This window comes from Sinocyclocheilus grahami, unplaced genomic scaffold (genome assembly GCF_001515645.1).
Source record: "Sinocyclocheilus grahami isolate Dianchi unplaced genomic scaffold, SAMN03320097.WGS_v1.1 scaffold177.1, whole genome shotgun sequence".
Lineage (NCBI taxonomy): Eukaryota > Metazoa > Chordata > Actinopteri > Cypriniformes > Cyprinidae > Sinocyclocheilus > Sinocyclocheilus grahami.
Genome location: NW_015505356.1, coordinates 622,688 through 645,576, shown reverse-complemented (window position 1 = coordinate 645,576; position 22,889 = coordinate 622,688). Strand labels below are relative to the sequence as shown.

The 22,889-nt window shown below is 36.7% G+C and overlaps 1 protein-coding gene and 1 pseudogene across 3 annotated transcripts; one reads left to right on the top strand and one right to left on the bottom strand.

The window, feature by feature from the left end:
- Positions 1-4,112: 4,112 nt before the first annotated feature.
- tmem240a (transmembrane protein 240a) lies at positions 4,113-20,650 on the bottom strand. 3 transcript variants are annotated; one of them, XM_016283824.1, is made up of 4 exons: positions 20,587-20,650; positions 11,324-11,430; positions 9,250-9,458; positions 4,113-5,228 (listed from the first exon to the last, which is right to left on the bottom strand). In XM_016283824.1, exons 2-4 carry the CDS (start codon positions 11,413-11,415, stop codon positions 5,074-5,076), a joined length of 456 nt encoding a protein of 151 aa, XP_016139310.1. In that variant the 5' UTR covers positions 11,416-11,430; positions 20,587-20,650; the 3' UTR covers positions 4,113-5,073. The 3 variants fall into 3 exon arrangements, with proteins under 3 accessions (XP_016139310.1, XP_016139308.1, XP_016139309.1); XM_016283822.1 differs by lacking the exon at positions 20,587-20,650 and adding an exon at positions 11,700-12,258; XM_016283823.1 differs by lacking the exon at positions 20,587-20,650 and adding an exon at positions 11,700-11,762 and having other exon boundaries at positions 11,324-11,514.
- Positions 15,196-22,788, top strand: LOC107593925 (DNA mismatch repair protein Mlh3-like; annotated as a pseudogene).
- Positions 22,789-22,889: the final 101 nt, after the last annotated feature.

The window sequence follows — 22,889 nt, the reverse complement described above, 5'->3', positions numbered from 1 at the left end:
GATATGAATATCAACACCTCCAAAGGTCAGGTTTCGCACAGTAAAAACCTAAACAGCCCTAAACATTAATAGGCATAATTAAACTAAACAGAACTATAGCATAAATTTACCATAATGATCCATATTTCGGAGACTTTATCATAATAGTTATGAAACGTCTGACATCTTTATTCTTCGTTATTCAGAAATTGATTACATTTAGAGAAATAGTCATATTTGCCATGCAGGTCAAAACCTCAAATCATTTTTGGAGGAACTATTCCTTTAAGAATACTCATTTAGGCTACACAGATATTCATATATATATATCTGATTAAAACCCAACTATTTTGAGCCCTTTGATGTGGTTCATTTTATCTTAGTATTTTGTTGTTTAACCTGTCTGAACTAAACTACATTAGTGCAAACAATTATCCAGGTTTTTGCTGAAAAAAACCCTTGTGACGAGGGTTTTTTTCAGCAAAAACCTGAATAGAAGGGAAAACAGGGTAGAAAGCATTTTAAAATAAACCCATAGGAACAGAGCACAATGACATAGCAGGCTGCTGTCTTTAGAAGCTCAGCCACTTTGCCGTGCATGGCTATAACAGCGGAAAACTGGCCTACATGTATTTAATCTTATAGTTCCTGAGATGCGAATCGATCTTGAGTGAGGTTTTCCTCACTAGTTTGAGAGACATCAAGAATTACGGTTGAAGGAGCATTAAAACATCCCTTCAAGGTAAAACAGGAATGGTGTTCATCAGTCTTGTCTCATTTCCAGAGATCTGCAGTGACTCCTGGATCAAAAGCAATCTTATTCAGGCCTCAAGTGGAGTAGTCCACGTTTATCTGTCAAGTGAGTCCCACTTCTGCCAGAAGAGCTTCTAACAAATCCCTTTGACCTTATGAGTCACTGTAGGGTATATTGAGGCAAATTGGAAAGGATTTTATTTAAATCCGTCATTGTCCTCAGTCAAGTTAAACAATTCAGATATTTCATTTCCCATCCAAAACGGAGCACATTTATAGCCTTATGTGGTTTAATGTCAGTCACTGTAAATCAATGTCAAATATAAATATGTAATGTGTTTGAAAAAAGTCTCTTATGTTCACCAAGGCTGCATTTATTTGAAAAATACTACAAAAACAGTCATGTTATTACAAGAACTGTTGTAGAGTCTAATGTATTTTAAAATGTAATTTATTCCTGTGATGGCAAAGCTGAATTCTCAGCAGTCGTTACTCCAGTCTTCCTTTAGAAATCATTCGAATATGCTGATTTGGTGCTAAATTATAATCCATTATTACTGGTGGTCAAATACTAATGATGGTTCTTATTATTATTGCTTGAGCGCCAAATCAGCATATTAGAATAATTTCTGAAAGATCATGTGACACTGAAGACTGGAGCAATGATGCGGAAAATTAAGCTTTGCCATCAAAGAAATAACTTGCAATTTAAAATATATTAAAATAGAAAACAGTTATTTTAAATTGTAATAATATTTCACAATTCTGTTTTACTGCACTTTTAATCACATAAATTCAGCCTTGTTGAGCATAACGTTGATATATCTTTCAAAAACATTTAAAAATCTTGTCATATCAGTCATATCAATATCGTATCATATCAGTTGTTCTTAAGTGAAAGTATCAAAGTGTCTATCACTTCCTCATACTAATTTGTTCCACCTAATACAGCATTAGAACTGTTTTAAACACAGCATGTTATCATTCGACAGCGACAGGTATGTCATTTCGACAGGTTTTGGTTGCTATTAGTGGCGTCAAAATTAGCGCGTTAACGCAGGCGATTAATTTTTTTAAGTTGTTGTGGTGTTCATTCACATTGTTTCTAGATGTCACTGCCAATACTTGTAGAAACAATGTGAATGAACATCACAACAACTTAAGCAGCAAATTTTGCAAAACACAAAATTTATGTCACTGCTAATACTTTTGGCCACGACTGTACACCTACCCCAACCCTAAACCTACCCTTACAGTAGGATAAATATAGTGTTTGGTAGCATAATCTGATAGGTAGCATTATTTGTCAGAACACCGGCGCGTTGTAGCCTGTAGCCTTTCATATCAAATCACGAATAAACTACGTGCATGCAATGTCGTGGTCAGTTAAGTCATAAAGTCACATTTAAGAACATGACTCTGAAATGGTTTTCAAAACTGTCCCGGAGCTGCCCAGCACTGTCTCCCTCATCTAACACACCGGATTCAACTCGTCAGCCCATTAAAGGGATAGTTCACCCAAAAATGAAAATTTGCTGTTTATCTGCTTACCCCTAGGGCATCCAAGATGTAGGTGACTTTGTTTCTTCAGTAGAACACATTTGATGATTTTTAACTCTAGCCGTTGCAGTCTATCAGTTTTATAATGGATGGCAATGGTAACAAAGTCTATAAGTGTAAAAAAAAAAGCACAGACAAATCCAAATTAAACCCTGCGGCTCGTGACGAGACATTGATGTCCTAACACACGAAACGATCGGTTTGTGCGAGAAACCGAACAGTATTTATATAATTTTTTACCTCTAATACAACACTATGTCCAACTGCTTTGAGCACGCGCACGGCTTCCGGTGCGTGAGGCGTGTACGCGCTCTGGCAAAGAGAATTGATTAGTTCATCTCTCGAGTCTTCGGGTTTTTCGAGTCGTTCGTTCATCACGTGACAGCCCCATAAGCCCAAACCCGAAGACTTGTCAGATAAGAGGTGGTGAGCTAATCATAGACTGAAGACCAGGTACACCAAATACACAAAATAATGATCTTTCAAAAAGCATCATATGACCCCTTTATTCAAAGGACAAATTAAAAATAAGAGGAAAAAATAACTTTTATAGCTTGAAGGATTCATCTATATTTAATTTAGAATTTGTTGTTTGATAACATCAATTTCTGTATATTTCTGTTGAAGGGCACAGGTAAATACATAGACTGTAAAAAAAAGGTGGACGACACGTCTCCTATTCCTTCCACTATAGAAAAGTGAAGCCAAAGCATAACAGTATGGCCGCTGCCATATTGAGTAAATGACATAATTTGGAGCCAGAGTCTGCGCAGTAGTGTCGTGAGGTGGAGCCGCAATCTCCTGCAGACCCAATCAACCTTAACGACACGCCCCGTTTTTATAGCATCAAATTACTAGCTAAAAACTTATCACAAAAATTAACAATTGAACATATATATTTTTACTCAAGTCCCATTCGTTTACATGGAGAGGGCGGGGTTTATGACCTGTACTGCAGCCAGCCACCAGAGGGCGATCAAAGAGCTGCAGCTTCACTTTTCAGGACGTGTGAGGCACACCCGGGTAAATATGACATTTATTATGATGGGTTTATGTGAAGATTGTTTTAAGTTCACTTAAATTAGAAGTTACTTTTTAAAGTCTAATAAATGTTCAAATTGGTAGCTCTCAATTATACTGTAATGTTGAATGCTATAGTCAATGGTTAAATATTAGGGGGGGGCAATTTTATAGAGAAATCAGTATTGGTATCATTGATACTGGCCATCATCAGTCATAAAAAAAGATATATTGCCTTTGTTGTTTGTACATTAATTTGAAGATTGAATGTGAAATTATTGCAATATAAAAGTATATTTAAAAACTTTAATGTTAGGTGGGATTAATCGCGATTAATTTCAGAAAAATGTGCGATTAATTCGTTGTTGTTTTTTTATCTATTGACAGCACTAGTTGCTATACAATATTTTGCTTGAATTCTACTTGTTTTATGAGTCATTAACCATACATTTTCCCCTCAGAAACGTTTCCCCTCAGCATGAATGTTATTGTCCCATGCACACCACCTTCAGTCGTTGAGAAATGACACATCCCAAAACTAGGGGTCACTGTTGTGCTTCAATGGCACTTTTAATAAAACAGACATTTTATCTTCACAACAGCAATGTCTGGACATAAAGAGGAAGATATCTATTGACAGCACTAGTTGCTATACAATATTTTGCTTGAATTCTTCTTGTTTTATGAGTCATTAACCATACATTTTCCCCTCAGAAACGTTTCCCCTCAGCATGAATGTTATTGTCCCATGCACACCACCTTCAGTCGTTGAGAAATGACACATCCCAAAACTAGGGGTCACTGTTGTGCTTCAATGGCACTTTTAATAAAACAGACATTTTATCTTCACAACAGCAATGTCTGGACATAAAGAGGAAGAGAAAATTGGGTCAGGGCTCTGTGTGCTGGCAGGCTGGTTGTTCTTGTTTGAGTTTGGAGTAGTTTAAAAGCAGACCAGGAAGGGCTATTGGACACAATGTAGGGAAGTAAGGCAAGTGCTAACGGTTCTCTCACATATGACGGATGACGTTCAAAACAGCAAAAAGAGCCCTGACCGCTCATTTCAACCTTCCTGCACTCTCCTTTATTTACAGATAAAATGAATACATTCATTTATTTCACATGGTAACAAAGCTAATCAATCATTTTTTAGAGTGATCTCTGTTTCATCCATCTAAAAAGTTCACATATCACATATCAGCATTCAAAATTCTTTCCTCTTTATGTTTTTCTCTCTTTTTATTCAGTTCATGACTCTTATCTAAGAACCCCCGACTCCCGTGTTTGCTTAAATCCCGTAAAACAATATGTATAACTATTTACAAAAGCATTAATCTCTAACTATACCATCACAAAACCATAACCTCCACCCTCCCACCCCACCCGCTTATCACCCACCTCCCAAAAAGTTGTTTTCTGATGAAAAAGCTAAAAAAGGTGGGGGGAAAAGCAAGGAAAAACATGAATTGACTCCCATGTCTCACAAAACCATTTCTTGCATCCTCCCCCATTCTAAAGGTGCATGCCTAGATTCAGCAATTGAGAATAAAATGCCTGTACAGAAAAAAACCTTTCTAAACCATTCGCCAAACGTGGCGAATGTGGACACAGATCAGCATATTGGCAACGATAATCTTCTTTCTTCTTTTGGCAAATACTCGAGTGGTTTTTGAAGGTCTAAGTGATGTAGTGGAACAATTAAAGTGGGTCTCTGAGGCAGCAGCTGGTAATGGAGCAGTTTTGGGGAAACTGCCGTTAAAGTCAGAGGTGGCGGGGGCTGGGATGACCATTGTGATAGAGCTTCTGCTTGATGTGCACCATGTTTCCGCTGGAATCTTCCAGCTTCCGAAGCTGTGCGCGTCTACGGAGGTCCCGAAGGTTGCAGAACTGTGGCAACCACGACCAGGAAGGGGTATCTGTGAGTGGCCCAGAGAAAAACTCATTAGCATCGGTCAAATGGCGGAGTTCCATACATTCTTAATGACTAAGCTAATGAGATGGTTAAAAAAAAGGAAAAAATGTACAGCTTACAATGAACCAGCATGTCTACACAATGTGTTAATGCAAACAGCATGTGGGTCCAGACGTGGAGTCTGGGCCGTAGAGGTATAGCGAAACCACAGAGAGTTCCTCAGACAGCCCCGCCCCTCACAACTAGCCCTGTTGAAAGTGTGTCAGTGTGTGTGCGAGGGAGGCGATGGGGGAGCAGGGGTTATTTATAGCATTCCATGGGTATGCCATCCACTAGGACTGTCGTGAAGGGTATACAGAGCAAGACGGTGAATAAGGGTTTTTTAGCCTTATAGCTGGATCAAAAGAAAGGGAGGAAGAGTTTAGTGAAGAGCTTAATATTAAAGGGACTCAGTAATAGAGTTCCTTTGTTTAAACAAAAGAAAGGTAGGGGATGTTGATTGTAAGCAGTCATGTTAGCCCTTTTATAAAAATATATAAAAAGATAAATCTATAAAAAATATTTTATTAAAATATGGATATTTTTATCTCTAATTTTCAATGTTTTCCCCCCTAAATTATTATTATTTTATTTACTGTAATACATTATTTAATTTTATTATTACTGTTCTTTTCATTTTAGGTGCTTTTTTATTTATTCATCTTTTTTACATGACTGTAACCTTTTAATTCACTTCTAAGGCTGTTTTGGGTTGTTGGGGAGATACTGAAACTGCAAAAAAAGGATCGTCTGTACAAATAATTACATTTGTTCTTAAAAATATGGATATGCATATTCATAATATAAAATATATTAAAGTATAAATATATTAAAGTATAAATATACTAAGCATTTTATTAATACAATATAAATCAGTTAACATTTATATTATTCTTGAGCTGAACAGAAAATTATTATTAAAATGTGAAAAAATATGTAATATAAAATATGTTTAAAATATATTATTAATATTATATTATAAGATTAAAATGTCAAAAATATATAATATAAAATATATAAAGCTAAAGGTATCAAATATTTGATCATTTCAATTATTACAGTATAAATCAGTTATCAGATATATTACTCCTTAGCTAAACAGAAGAGTAACAGAAAAAGTCAAAGCAATGAAATGTAATTCTAAAATAGGAAATGAGAGCTAAAATTCAAGGTATGTGCCTCAATGCAGTGTATATGTAGTGTGTGTGTGTGTGTGTGTGTGTGTGTATGACTGCACGCTTACACGTCTCGCCAATTTGCCTTCTCTATCCAGCTGCTCTTTGTCTATTTTTAGCGCTTGCACAGTGCAAGGGTGCAAGTCTCTGTGTGTGTGTGTGTGTGTGTGTGTGCGTGTGTGTGCTGGTGGGGGTGGGGGCAGGGGCAGGACAGCATCTCCCTCCCACCTTCCTTTCCATCAACCTCACCTTCACTCCCTATCCTGGTGAGGCTAAATGAGGCTGACCTGCCATCAACTTCACATTTTCACAGCTGTGGTGTGCTTTACTAGAGGGGCATCCCCAGTATTTTTTCACTAGTCCATATCATACAGAGATACCATTTTGTGTTGGATACAGATAAATATATGTGCATGGTTGTAATTTTCCTCAATGCTACTCTGGATCTAGATGTGAACTGAACTGAATATATTTTTCTTTGGTGCCTGTGTGTCGTTCCAAATCCAGTAAGAGGTTTCTGTTCCTCCATAAAGTCCAGGTAAAAAAAACTTAGAAGATCCAAAAAGGCCATAAAGGAATTGTAAAATGAATCCATATGACTGAGTGGTTTAATCCAAGTCTTGTGAAGACATACGATTGCTTTATATCATAAACATTTAATTTAGGCTTTTATTCCCATATATACACATAAATAGAGCTTGTTATTTACCATATGTGATGTACACGCACTTGCGTTGATCATTGTTTAGATATAAGTAAAAGCTTAAATTAAATCTGTTAATCATATAAAGTAATCGTTTCACAAGACTTGGATTAAACCACTCCATTAATATGGATTCATTTTACAATGCCTTTGTGGCCTTTTTTGTGCAAGTTTTTTTCTAAGAGAGAAACCTCTCAGGTTTCATTCAAATATCTTAATATGTGTTTTTCAAAGATTAACCAAAGCCTTATGTGTTTGGAACGACATGGGGGTGAGTAGATGATGACAGAAATTTCATTTTTTTTTTGTTGAACAATGCCTTTGGTATATTATATAACAATATGTATTACACAATGCTCTGGAATACTTGATTCTGATTGGTCAGTAACTGCATTCCATACTGTGATATTTCCCAATTTTCGTCATCATCCAACTCTATATATCAGTCCACTCCTCCAGAACTAAAACTGGCTTTCATTTCTCTCATATCACACCACAGACTCACTCTTTCTAATTTCATACAAACCCCTTTGCATTTCAGTTATTGATTGTAGCGCAAATAACCTAATTTTTTTTCATTTTTAAATTTTTGTAATGTTTTTCGTCTTATTTCTTTTGTACATTGTAATGGAAGTTTAAGAAAATACAGGTAAGAATCAGATGTAATAGATCAAATAGCCTTCACATTTCATGTCCACATATTTATTCATTTATTCATTATTCAAGTCGCTAAATAACCTCTGACCGACTAACCATCCTCTGACACGGAGCGTTTAATTACTAAATAGCTAGTGACCACATTATAACCTACTTTGTCAATATATTCTGTTCTTCCAAGCAGTTCTTTTATGTGTCACTCTCCTTGACCCATAATAACCATTAAACGTTCATCCGATGAACACAATGATCGTATTCAAACTAAAAGCTTTCCCTTTTAAGGCACTATTTACACATTCTGCCACTTTGCCCTCAAAGGACCATGGACAACTGTTATAAACAACTGCTGTGTTGCCTGCGACTCAGTTACACTAAGTGAAAGCCTGCTGTTAATTTCTGCAGCCACAGTCTTCATCTTAATACATTCATTACTGGGGGTGATAATAACAGGGCAGAAGGGGAGCGCTGACAGTTGATGAAAATGAAAAATGTAGGTGTGTAAATGTTTGGGGACAGAAAATTGAATTTTGGGCGTGTTTGGAAAAAAGTATGTTTATTAACATAAAACCAATACAGTGGGACACATGCATTTTAAAGATGGTTTTAGGATTTAATCCTATACAAATCCGGGTTTATATAGCACTCTAACACACCAACTGCTAATCATTTTGTGAGATTAGTTGCTCTGTTACTGTACTGTATTATAAACACCACTGATATAATAAGTGAATGTACAATTTTAAATAATTTAATTACAGTATTTTACTCTTTGAGACACCGCTAACATCACTGTAAAAAACTATTTTTTTGGAAGTTGCAAATGAAACAAAGATTACTAGAGTATGTTTTACAAGAATATACTTTTTCAGCCTTTATACTTTAAAATGTAATGTCTCAATTTGTTTCTTTGTAATTAATTGAGAAATGTACTGGCAATTTCTAAGTTAAAACTGTTTTGACACCAATTTTTTCAGTGTATTTTAAATTAACTACACAAGCTGTGTTCATAATGTCACTAACATTTAAGGCACTTATTCTTCACAGTAAATTGTTTGACATCAATTCTTTAGTTTCTTTAAATACAGTAACCACTTAGTACCTGAATACATCCATTTAAATCTTGCACACAAAACATGGCATTTATTGAGCAAGGAAACAACACTCAACAACATTCAAACTCAAAATGATCATGCAAAACAAAATATAATGCAAACAAACTTACAAATAGCATTTCCTCGGTTCATAACATGAAATAAATTGTCACATGAGGGAAGAAATCTTGATTTGGTGTTATTTCAATGCATAAGATGTAATGAATGAAGCTATGATTTAATTTTCTGTAACCAAATCGTGGTCTGCATACTGTTCCTACAAGCATATCCTTTGTCTTTTACATGTATCCACATATATGCTTTCCATATACTCTTGGTTACAATGTTCTTCCCACTCACCATAATAGCGACTGGCTCTCCAGGCCCTCACAGCACAGTGCAAAGCTCCATCCAGCCACAACAACAGCCAGCTGATACAGAAGCCCAGCAACAGCCCCAGCATGAGGTCCATCTCCTGTTTGGTCACGCTGTCACTCACAAAGTAATTCTCAGATGAGTCCACGAGCGAATGGTCTCCGTCATATGGAATTACGTAGTGAACATGATGCCTAGGGCAGAGAGGGGAAAACTGTTTAGATGTTTACATTCAGCAACAAAAAGTGACAGACAGGAACATTAAATATAAAATGATAAAGAAAACAATAAATTAAGAGACAGACAATGAGGACATACAATATTATGTCATTTACACAAATGCTTATTTAACAATGCTCTCAGCAGGGTGGGAAAGCCAGCATTTATATACTGATACTGTTTGGATGCAACTGAGCTCAGTCAAGTTGGGTTTGTTGTCTTGGAACATGTAAATGCATTAAACATATGGTTTGGCACACAGCTTTTACAAATAATGCCATATTCATTTTTTGTCTTTTTATGAAGGTCTATGGGAAAATACTCTTCTTATAATTCAGCAGAACTATGTGCAAAAGTGTCTTAGATAAGGGTTAAAAGACGCTATGCATTTGTAAATCTTCATCTGGTTTTGTTATGTAAAAATGACTGTACATGATAACATAATTTCTTTATATGTAGTACTAATTCATGTAAAGAAAACTGACTTATGGTAAGTTTATATATAACCTATATGCAACCTTGATCCTTAGCAACATAATGCCTCAAGAGGTCAAATAATTGTATTTATTGTATTTAGCTTTGTTTTTCTGTTATATTTTAGTTGAAAAAAAAATCCAAAAACGTTTTCTTTTATTAGGAGGGAAAAACTATAGCAGTGGCAAATTTGGGGGGAAAGTAGAAAAAAGTCATAAAGATATTAATTTACATGTAATAAAATGAATTAAGGGAGCTCAACTTTTGCACATTAGATATTGATAGGCAGAAATATACAGATATGCAGATGTTAAAGGACTATATTATGAATAGATTCATATTTTGATGAAGAATGATAAATGATATCTATTAATGACAATGATCAAAACAAATCAATATGCTTCCTCTGTTAATCTATAAAATAGCTTTACGTTTCATGTATGAACAAATAATTCACATGAGAGTTGTATGCCTTGTCAATGCAAATATCAGGACACTGAGCAAGTTTTCGCTGACCATGACCTATTTATATAATGCTCTCTGTCCTGATATGTGACACAGAATATACTCTATGTTTGGAAAGAGATGTGGCACACAGTCATTAAGTTATTAACAGATCTTAACCAACAATAAAGTGTTAAAACACGCAATTCTAATTGAGAACAATTATGATTTGACCTAATTTACTACCCTCAGATGTTCTTACATCAACAACTTGTAATCAACAGACACAGAAACTGTTGTGCAAATGAAGGCTTACTAACAAGTCACGTTTCAGTACTATTCAACATAAAAGAAATGATAGTCCTGTGTGTGTATAAATACAAATACAAATATTTTGTCTAAACCATTTATGTACTACACTAAACAACAACACAAAACTGCATTTACACTGTAATTACTCATATGCATTAACTCAACGCAGTCCTTCTGTATTAAAATCACATTTTATTTCAGTAATATAAACGTGATTTTATGGCCAACACACGCATCCAAAAGAACAACATCTCTGGCTGTGCTTAGAGAAAAATCACACCTTGATACGCAGAAAGAAAGAAGAAGAAAAAACACACACAAGCAGAGAAATCAAGGAGATTTCACACCGACGCAAAGCAACAGTAGCTGCTCAGTATTGATAAACCATTCGAATTACGCCCAAATTATGACATAAACCCCGCGAATACACATATGAGGCCTTTAATGTGACAATCTCCGATTGGATAAATGAGATGAAATGGAAAAGACAGTGTTTCGGGGGCTGGAGAATAGCTCAGGCCTAAGAGCTGTTAGTAATAGATGAGGAAACCTGGCAATTTCTGGCTCTCGTGCTAGAATTCATTTCTTTATTAACGCGTGGGTTTTTTACCTTCCACAGTTGCAATGACAGACGCGGTCTTCCCCTCGTAAATGCGGTAAGATGTAGTTGTGAAAACGGTCCAGGAGTGCGTTCATGTCCATTAAACACGCTATCGCCTGCAAAGAACCATTCGAGTCAGCCGGGACATGACAAGCAGTATTGGAACACAGCAACCGCTACATGACCTGGTACTGTGACCACTGCAGGGGAAAATACACATTACATTTCCACATCAGCCAGTAATACACACAAGTACGGTTGTGCTGTCTTAATGAGATTTTTTAATGGACTTTCAGCGGTCCACGCTCTCGTTAACCACCGATTTCACTTTGAAAATGACAGAAATGCCCAATTATGAAGTGCTTAGGCAGGCGGAAGGTCTTACCATGACAACTGAAGCACCGAGGATCATAAAAATCATGGTGGTTGTGATCATATGCATCAAAACTTCCGAACTCGCCTTTCCTCTTTCACAGTCTGTTCAACAAATCCGGTTAAACTAAAAACATGCCGTCCCGGGAGAAGACGCTCATGGATGCGCCCTCACCGCTACACCTGCCTCAGTCCTGAACCCGCCAGATTGGGAAGCGTTCTTAAGGCGCATAGGGTTAGGATGAGCAGATCTCGCTATCCCAATGTATGAGCCTACACGCGCATTTATACGGTCTTCACCCACATCCAGCGATACGTTCCCCCAGTGCTGCAGTTGAATCCGCCTCAGCCGTGCAGTTGGGAGGGAGCTGAGGAACGCGTCCTAGTCTGATTACTGATGCTGCTGCCTCTCTCCTCCTTCGCGTTCCGACGCCGTTGGAAACGTCTTGCGAAAACTAGCGATGCCAGGATCAGCTAGTTCTCTGATATATCTGTCTAGGAGTTGACATCTAGTAGACCTTAGATTCGTCGTCGAGGTTTTAGGCTATTTGTAGAAATGTGTAGTCGGTTTTACATCTGCTGTCATCGCCACACTGTATGTGGCAAGCCGCTTTAACATTCACTCCTTAATATGGAACTAGTGCTTACATATATAAAATGTATTACACACACACACACACACACACACACACACACACACGTTTAGGGTCAGTAAGAATTTTTAATGATTTTGTGAAAAAGTTTTTTATGTTGTCTAATTTATTTGATCAAAAAGTAAAAACAGTGCAAATATTGTGAAATGTTATTACACTTTAAAATAACTGCTTTCTATTTTTATGTATTTTAAAATGTAATTTATTTTTGTGATGGCAAAGCTAAATGTTCAGCAGCCATTACTGTCCAGTCTTCAGTGTCACATGATACTTCAGAAATCATTCTAATATGCTGATTTGCTGCTAAAAAACATTTATTGTTATTATTATCAATGCTGAAAACAGTTGTGTTGCTTTATATTTGTATGGAAACTGTAATCTATGTATATATAGACAATTTTTTTTATAATAATATATTTATGGCTATTTTTAAGTTGTTACCAATAAAAATTTTAATAAATACTAGTGTCTCAAAAAGTTGGTAGTATCTGTTCAGTTATTCAACTATTTAGTTGCGTGCAGCTAAATAATAAATGAATATTACTTAAACTGAAACAAGTACCAGCAGCAACTGGAGTTTAGATAAGAAAAGTGAATAGCTGATTTCAGAATCACACGCTGTGTCCGAATATATGCCTACTTCCATGTAGATGAAAACAGTATATGAAAAAAGTAATATGTTCACATTCATAGTATCTGAAAAAAAGTATGTGAAAAGTACCAGATGATCTACTACTTCTGCCGAGATCCCATAAAGCCATGGGAGAGGATTTGTGAATGGCAGTGAAGCAATGCAACTAAAGCTGGTAGGTCACGCGACAGTAACAGCATGGCGGATGTAGTACGTCCAAATAAATTGAGTTAAGTAATGAAGTAAGTTTCAAACCAAATATAGTAGCTACTGGACCGTATGCAATTTTGGGTGCAAATCAGACAACAGAATGCTATTAGTTAGTTTTAATGAATAATATTAAAATGGCTTGCCACACATTGTAGGTTTCTGTTGGTAAAGTAGGCTTCTTTAAGTCAGCATACGATCAGACTCTTCTTTCTAAATATCCATATGGGTTTATATGAAGAATGCACTTTCATTTTTCACTTTAGAATCTGCCATCACAGTGTTGTAACCTGCTATTTATTATTATTATTATTATTTGATCCAAGGCAGCCAGGATCGTTTCTTACCCATCTCCTGGTGGTGCGTAAGCATAATGTGCGCGTGAGGGGGGTGGGGGGGAGAGACAAAGGGGGGGTTTGGGTGGGGAGTGGCAAAACAGACTTGACGAATTCACTTTTCCCGTAAAAACACGGCTGATCTTTTCCAATTAATGAAATGCACTACATTATAGGACAGCCATCCCCTAAGGAGCGTGTAGATTTTCCCAACCCATCCTCACGCCTCCTCACGCGCTCTGCAGTTCATATTGCGCCATTTCGTTTAGCCCATACGATTGTTCAGCTTCTGTATCCCACCTCATGTTCCCGATGATTGACACGTTAACTAACACATGTGAAAGGACCTTGACCGATTATACAAAGCACTGACTGACTTGGCAGGAATTCAAGCTTTAAGTCTTAACTCAATTTCCTACTTGATGCACTTCAGTTTCTTTCCAGAGCGCGAGGTAATGCAGAGTGATAACAAAAACGATAACCAAATCCATTCTGTTGTACTACAACATGCTGTGACAAGTGAAAATGCATTATTGGTGACTTTTTCAACAAGCTTTTAATGCAGAACATTACGCTGTTTTCGTTTTAACTATTATACACTAACTCAATAAAGGTAATATACTGATGACACGTCTTTATTTATGAAGGTCACCGAGAACATGCCACGATGCCCCCCACATTCAGCAACAACGCATTTCAGCACCCTGGAGAGCAACACAGTAAAGATTTACTGCTGACCACCATCAAACTCTCTCTCTCTCTCTCTCTTTCTCTCTCGGATTCTCCATCTCACTCAATAAGCTGACATAGACTGAAATGGAGAAAGAAATTAGTTTTTGTGAAAATCTGAAAATGCTCCAATTTATCATGTACAATAATGTTTAGATTAGTTACTTGGAATCTTTTTTTGCAACTGCTTTTCCTTTGCAAACCTCATATCAAATATATAAAAAAAATAAAAAATAATAATATATATATATATATATATATTTATACATACATTTTTTTATTAGTAAAATAATAAATAAAATATTTTTAAATGTTCAAATATTTTAAAAAATATAAAATGTTTGATATATTATTACATTCAATTTGTTTGATTAAAATGTATTATTTATTATATTATATTGTTAAATATTATATATATAATTTTTTTGTTTTTGTTTTCCTAGTTACATTTAAAAGATAAATAACATAATACACTAGATACTACAGCTTTTTTTTTTTGTGGAAAAACTTCTGTTCTGTAATTTGCTTAATCTCCATGAGTCAAAAAGCATGATATCATAATATAAATATTGTTAGAATTATTTAAAAAACAGGCAACTTTATTCTTGCATAATTTTACCTAAATTATATTAAATGAGCACATATCTTAACAGGGAGTATTTTTATTTTAATGTTTTGTTTTATTTTTGATAAATCGTATGTATCAAAATTAGCAATGCCTATTAAGGTTCTGCAAAAACACACAAAAATAAAAAAATGACTTTTGTTCTTTCTACAAGAAAATCTATAATGATTATTATACATTTCCAAAATATTAGTGTGAAAGGATTATTTATTTGTGTTATGGAGTTTTATTTTGCACTAGTATGTTGCTTGTTGTTCTACGGTCGCTTGCTTCACGCTGCGGCTTACCCTTCGACGTCATTTCCGCTGCAGTTCAGTTCACATCGTTGTTGTTAATAAAAGTGGGTTGTACTGTTGTACACAACAGAAAGAATGAATGAATTATCGAATGAAATGTCATACAAACATTGTTTATTTCACAAGTTACAGAAACGCCCCATTACAATGAGCGGCAAACCGTCATTTTAAAAGGACTGAAATGCATCTTAAGGACAATAACCGCTAACTTAGCAAACTTACCGGTGCTGTTACATGGCAACTGTCAAAGCTGACAGACGGCTGTTTTCTGCACGATCAGTCACAAATGACATCTCACAACCCACCAAAGAGGTATAGGTGCGTATTAATGTAATTAATCATTCAAATGAACGAGTAATTGTAATTCTCTCACGTGCGTTGTTATTTACTTTTTTGATTAATGTTTCATTTGACTTTTTCGCCTCTGTGCATTAAAGTGTTTCAATATTTACAGGTGCATCTCAATAAATTAGAATGTCGTGGAAAAGTTCATTTATTTCAGTAATTCAACTCAAATTGTGAAACTCGTGTATTAAATAAATTCAGTGCACACAGACTGAAGTAGTTTAAGTCTTTGGTTCTTTTAATTGTGATGATTTTGGCTCACATTTAACAAAACCCCACCAAACTCTCCTTGTGAAGGGTGTCAATGATTGTCTTCTGGACAACTGTCAGATCAGCAGTCTTCCCCATGATTGTGTAGCCTAGTGAACCAAACTGAGAGACCATTTTGAAGGCTCAGGAAACCTTTGCAGGTATTTTGAGCTTATTAACTGATTGGCATGTCACCATATTCTAATTTGTTGAGATAGTGAATTGGTGGGTTTTTGTTAAATGTGAGCCAAAATCATCACAATTAAAAGAACCAAAGACTTAAACTACGTCAGTCTTGTGTGCATTGAATTTATTTAATACACGAGTTTCACAATTTGAGTTGAATTACTGAAATAAATGAACTTTTCCACGACATTCTAATTTATTGAGATGCACCTGTATGTCTTTCAGAATGATCAAGAGTTTGGCGAAAGATGTTCAAGCACAGCTGCGCTCTGGCGTTACTATTTTCTGCAGCAATGTGTGGAGGAGCTCATAATGAACAGCATCGATGCTGGAGCAACATGTGTGGCTGTCAGAATAGACATAGAGGTGTAGCAAATCAGCTCATGGAAAATATGAATAATTAACCATAACTAGTTATAATTAACTATTCATATTTTAGATCCACTATAGATATTTAGCTGACCACTCAGGGTCAACCGTCTTGTCAATTCTAAGAACGTTAATTTCCTGGTTAAAGGAAATAACCTTCTTACTGCACAATTCTATAAGTTTGTAACGTAAATCTGCATGATTATTGACTCCGGTTATGAGTAAACAATGAACACGTCAAGTGTGATACAAGTAAGGTTTTATCAACTACATAAACACTTAAACTAGTCTAACATACTCCATAAACACATTAAGCGCGTCTAACACACACATACACACACACACACATACAGTTGGTATAGGAAAGGGTTAAAGTTTAACTCAGCATAGAAAGAGGCATAAAGAATGGATTTTATGGAACACTTTGCATGTATATTCAACAGATCAAAGCCTTCAGGGATTCGTCAGATTCTGAGTTCAAACACTCCTTTGTAAAAAGGTGTAACTGATACTTAATGTATCAATTAATAAGACTAAGTTTGATCCTTAGCGAGTCTCGGCGGTCTGAAAGAGATTCCTGATGCAAATCTTAAAGCTTCCCGTAGATCTTTGCTGAATTCGGGTCGATGAGAAGAACCAGTTTGAGTCAGTGTTACTTGATGAATGGAAAGGACTAGGCCGAAGAAAAGGCCTGGCGCAGATGCTTTGGTATCCTGAAGCGTTTTTCTCACATCATCTTTGCTTCTGACTGAATCACCGACTGAGGCGGGTCCCTGGAGCCGGGCCTTTAAGGTCGGAGAAGATCTCCGCCTTTCAAGATGGGCTTGTCCAATGAGCACAATGGAATTCCCGAGCGGGAGGTGGCAATTGCTGGAGGGTTTACGACCCTTTGTTCTCGAAGCATGGTAATTTGCAAATGTACTTAAATCGAAATTATTAATGATTCTCAGGGCCCTAATATATATTGCCTATGTACCACCATATAATATCCACGCTTGTTTCGATCATAAGAAGGCAAATTCATAGATACTAGACATGAAATAGTTACTTATATGAATGAGTGGTTTATCGTAAGCATGAATAAAAATAGTCTATAATACAACAGATTAAATACAACACAGCAATAATATACACACTGGCCTGAAGAAAATGGGTGTTCATTCAAAGAAGGTTTTCCTATGAATTAATTAGTAGAAAAGTCCATTTCTCCTGTGCATTTGTGTCCCTTTGTTTCTGGAGAAAGCAGAATGAGAGCCGGCTCGCATTCCACAAGGTTGTAAATGTATCGGGTTACCATGAAACCAGGGTCTTGTTCAGCGTCCTGGGGTGTTACAAAGTATTTGTGAAATCTAGCTAACAAAATATATATTGTGTGTTGGAGTGTTCCAGACGCTACAGAGGCCTGCAAGCTGCAGGTGATCGACAATGGCTCGGGAATGTGCCAGGAGGACATGGAAAGAGTGGGTCTGCAGGGACGACTGTGTTCATCTACAAATCTCTTCCACAACATGCCAGTTCAAAGAAAGAGAATGGACGCTGTTTTAGAAACCGAGCGCATCTCTCGTCAGAGAGTGGAGACCATATTTTTTTTAATTTATTTATTTAGTCATTTAGCAGACGCTTTTATCCAAAGCGAGTTACAAATGAGATATCTCTGATGCACCCATCTGTGTCATATACAGTGAAAAAAGAAAATTCAGCCCACATGATGGTTCAGCTCTCTAAAACAAGCAGTACTTTTTACAGGTTTGTGAAGATTCATTACTTGAGCCAAGCTCAAAAGCTTGGAGAGGTCAATTACGTCCATGAGCAGTTCGAAATGACCGGTCACATCAGCCGTGAGGGTCACTACAATAACAGCTTGCAATTCCTGTTTGTAAATGGGAGGCTTCTTCTGAAGACACGCATTCATAAATCACTCAACTGCCTTTTGAAGAGAGTAAGCAGTGCTGCCAGACAAAACAACAGCCCGACCGCATATTCGTTAACATCGATCCCCGAACAATGGGGCGGATGTGATCTCCATGGCGTCTACGTGTTGAATATCAAATGCCATTACTCAGAGTATGACATATGCCTCGAACCAGCCAAGTCTTTGATAGAGTTCAAAGGCTGGGATAATGTGCTCATCTGCATTGAAGTAGGGGTCAAAGCATTCCTTACTAAAGAAAACCTGGTGACAGAGTGTTCCATGAATGGCAGCGATGGTCCATCAAGTAGTCATGCTAAGACTCCTGTGGCAGTACAAAACCTCAGTGCTGAGGAAATACATGAAGTGTGTGATGCAGAGAAGAAGGACATTGCAAGTGTTGTGGACCTCTCTGGTGGTGTTCAAATGTTGGAGGAGGTGTCAAGAAACACTGAAACCTTCTCCAGTGAAGAGTTAGAAGCAGAAAAAGTGCTTCAGGGTGATTTGTCTTTGCAGACCACGTTTGCTGATGCTACAGAAATGAATAACAATTGCAAAGAAGATGAAAATGCAGTTTGCTCAAATATAAGCCAGAATGATTTGCCAGTTAACAACAACAACAATGTGATGGGAAGCAAAAACCAAAGGATTTCAATTACGGATGTAAAAGAGGCAGAAGCTAGTTTGAAAAAATTCTGCTTCCCAAATAAAATTTCTTCTAAAAAGAGGAAGTTGCCATTAAATGCACTGAAGAAGACCAACTCAAAGACTTCCAGAGCGGCACCATGTCGTAAATTAACTCTGTCTTTTGGAACGGGATCTCTTGACAAGTTCAAAAGGTTGTTTGGGAAGGATGCTGAGAAAAAACAACGGAGTATGGTAAAAACATGCCTTTTAAATCCAGTGTCTTCTAGCAAATCCAATGACTGCTTTGTCGGATCTACTTTGTGTTTAGATGATTTAGACGAGCCCTTATTGAGGAACATTTCAGGTGTTCATTCTCCTTATAGTTCTGAATGTTCTGCTGAATATTCATCATGGTACAAGCGAGATAAACTATCATTGGCTGCCAAATGTTCCTATTTAAAACATGACAAAGAGCCATTCAAAGAGGTCAGCAGAGATACAGACTCTCTTCCTATGGAAAATTCATCTTTCCCAGTTGTGCAAGACGCACACTTTAATGAAAAATCCTGTGAAGTAGAAAAAAGCCTCCTAGAAGATGTGTTATTTGGATCCACTGGAACTGTTGATTCAGTTGTCCATGATTTTTCTAAAGATTTTTCAGGCTTTGCTGTAAATGATCAGGACACAACAGTACCAGAAACGTCCTCCGTTTTAGAAGACTCACACCTCTGCAACAAGAATGTGACTTCCTTTGTAGGAAGTGTAAGCTGTGTTGATGAAGCCAGCGTAACCTCTCAGCATGATCCTCAGTGCAGCAACACAGGAAATGAAGGTCAGGCTATGAATGAAAGTGTTGAAACAATCCCCGTGTCCAGTAGCTGGCTGGCTCATTATGACAGTTTGTTAGGAAAACTGGTTTACATCAACCAAGTTACAGGGCTCAGCAAATACAACTCTCCTACTTTGGAGGAGACTCAAGTGCCATGTACCACAGATGTCACTAACATGGCAGTCAGAGTTATAACAAGAACAGGTGGGAGAAATTCAGCGAGCTGATTTTGTATCACTAATGTACAGATATTTATATTATAATTAGCGTTTCTTTGCTCATAGGATATGAGTACAGGTGTTATCCATTTCACACAGACATTGTACTTCCCTTTCTGCCCAAGCCCAGAGCAGAAAGAGCCCTTAACTCAGGGATAGACAGCAGAGGTACAGCTCTAGACTGACATCAGGACTGAAATTAGCTTTTTAGTGCACATTAACTAATTGTTTTCTTCTTACTCTTTTAAGAGGATGCCCAAGGTCCCAATTCACTCTCGACTTTATTCTCAGAATGGAGTAACCCAGTGTTCATACGGCCTCCAGAGGTAAAAAGACTACACATTGATTAAATGACATCATTTAAGAGTTTTAATTAATTTATCCGTATTTAACGCTGATTTTAATTAAATTAATTTGACTCACATATTCTATTAATTATTCTGAAAAGGTTGCTGTGGATGTAACCAGCGGTCAAGCTGAGGGTCTTGCTGTAAAAATCCACAATATTCTTTACCCCTACCGGTTTACCAAGAATATGATCCACACAATGAGAGTAAGTATTTTTACCCTTCTGCTTTTTCTGTGCTTTGAGGAACAGGCATGGCTAGACACCTAAGATAGCAATGTCACAAAGCATAGCCTTTTGCTTATGTGGTGAAAACTAATCTAAGATTGTGTTGTTGTATTTTTCCCTCAGGTCATCAATCAAGTGGACAAGAAGTTCCTTGCTTGTTTGATAAACACAACAGAGCAGGAATCCTCTGAAAGCAGTACGAATGAAGGTGCCACAGGCTGAAAATCATTACGTTGAATGGTGTGATGATGTCCTAAACATTTGTCATTGCTTCCACCTGCAGGAAATCTTCTAGTGTTGGTTGATCAACATGCTGCCCATGAAAGAGTTCGACTGGAGGGGTTGGTAACAGGTAACATAATGTTACAAAATATTCTATTTCAAATCATTCTTTTAATCAAAAAATGCAGAAAAAATTTATTACGGTTTCCACAAAAATATGTTTAAATTTTTGATAATTAAAAAAAAGTTTCTTGAGCACCAAATCAGCATATTAGAATGATTTCTGAAAGATCATGTGACACTGAAGACTGGAGTAATGATGCTGAAAATTCAGCTTTGCCATCACAGGAATAAATTACATAACATATATTAAAAAATAGAAAACATTGTAATAATATTTCACAATATTATTGTTTTTTTAATCAAATAAATGCAGCCTTAGTAAGCATAAGAGACTTCTTTCAAAAACGTTGAAAAGTCTTACTCACCCCAAACTTATAAGAATATAAGAACAAAAATAAATTCCATGTAAAAAGCATTAAAAATGCTAATACACTTCATGACATAAGCATTCAATGTATTTTCCCCACATTGCTCTTGTTGTTTGATGTAGACTCCTATGAGGATGACCCAGACACACCTGGAAAAAAGAGGCTGTGTTCTTCAAGTGTTACCCCACCCTTAGAGATTAATGTAACTGAGGAGGAATTGAGACTTCTGAGGTCAGTGCAGCTGTTTGAGTCAACATTCCTGATTCTTCCGTCATCTTCTTTCTAAAAACATACATGTGTGTTCAATTAGTTCTGCACCTTTGCTGAACGGTGCCATAAATCTCTCTTTTGTTCTTGAAGGTCTTGTCAGGCCTTCCTGAGGGGTCTTGCTTTAGATGTAAGGCTCCCAAAGAGTGAGTCACTGAATGTGTTGTTGGAGAGACTTCCCACATGTTTCATAGAGAAAGAAAGCACAGAGCTCCACCGTGGAAGACAGTCGGTAATTAAAACCATTGCAGAGGTCAGACTCAGTTATGTTTTTTTTAAATGTTTTTTTTTATTGATTTAAGCTCAGTTTAGACTCTTAACTGTATGTTTTATTTTGAAGGACTATTTGCGAGAACACATTGAGGTGAGCCGGCATATCCATATGTGATTTGTATCTAATCTGTATGAACAGAATACTACAAATGGTCTGGTTTTGGAGCTTGAAGGATACATGACCGATTTTGTTCTTTTGACTCATGTTTGCAGCTTCTCCGCTCAACAGGAAGAGTGAGAGGAACACTGCCTCTGACAGTTCATAATGTGCTCGCCTCACAAGCTTGTCATGGTTAGTGTTATAAATTCACCACTGAGTTCAGTTGAAGCATATTCTGTTTATAAACCGTTACAGGGAACACAGGAAATGTCTCATTTAAACCATATGTAGTGAAGGGCTATAATTAGCATTTTCAAAATATTCTTATTTTATTAATAAATATTCTAACTTTATTGATTGGTAATAATTCATATTAACAGGAGCAATTAAGTTCAATGACATTTTGAGAAGAGGAGCGCTGTAGTCTGGTGAGCTCGCTCTCTTCTTGTCAGCTTCCCTTCCAGTGTGCTCATGGAAGACCTTCAATCGTCCCTCTGGCTATCGTCCCTCAATCTTCACCACTTGGAAGATCCACAGGTACGTTTCAACTAATCTGCAACAAATCTGATTTTATAAGTGCACTTTTTGTCGATTATAAACAGGTTTGAATATCATAAATACTGATAAGCATATCATGATCAGCCATAGCACATCATATATATATTTTTAATGCTTTTCTTTGATAAGTTTCATTTTTTTATATCCTCACACAGGATCTCCCCAAACCAAATCTGAGGAAACAGATTGTACAGAAATGTACAAGTCTTGGCAGCTCTGGAAAAGATCAATCTGTTGCACAAAACATGAATTTACATGCAAAAGCATCCTGTACTTTACGCTTTTGTATTAAATTATTTACTTTTAATAGAGATATTCTGCTTCTGTTTTATTGATGGGCGGCTTTTATTATGTTTCACATTTTGGCGCGTACAGCTGCTGGCAACAACACTGCTCTGAGATAGAGTAGCCAATAATAAAGGACTATACTCGATCATGGAGCATTTTCCTCCAATCAAATTGTTCCTTGCAAGGTTGTGGTCCAAGCAACGTAAACGTAGGAGGGCGCTA

What these genes read in the sequence shown, in the direction of transcription:
- tmem240a (XM_016283822.1), bottom strand. Translation starts at nt 11,756, where the DNA reads ATGCATATGATCACAACCACCATGATTTTTATGATCCTCGGTGCTTCA. An exon ending in TGTCATTGCAACTGTGGAAG is followed by an intron (nt 9,459 to 11,323) that starts GTAAAAAACCCA and finishes TCTCTGCCCTAG; the next exon opens with GCATCATGTTCACTACGTAA. An exon ending in GAGAGCCAGTCGCTATTATG is followed by an intron (nt 5,229 to 9,249) that starts GTGAGTGGGAAG and finishes GGCCACTCACAG; the next exon opens with ATACCCCTTCCTGGTCGTGG.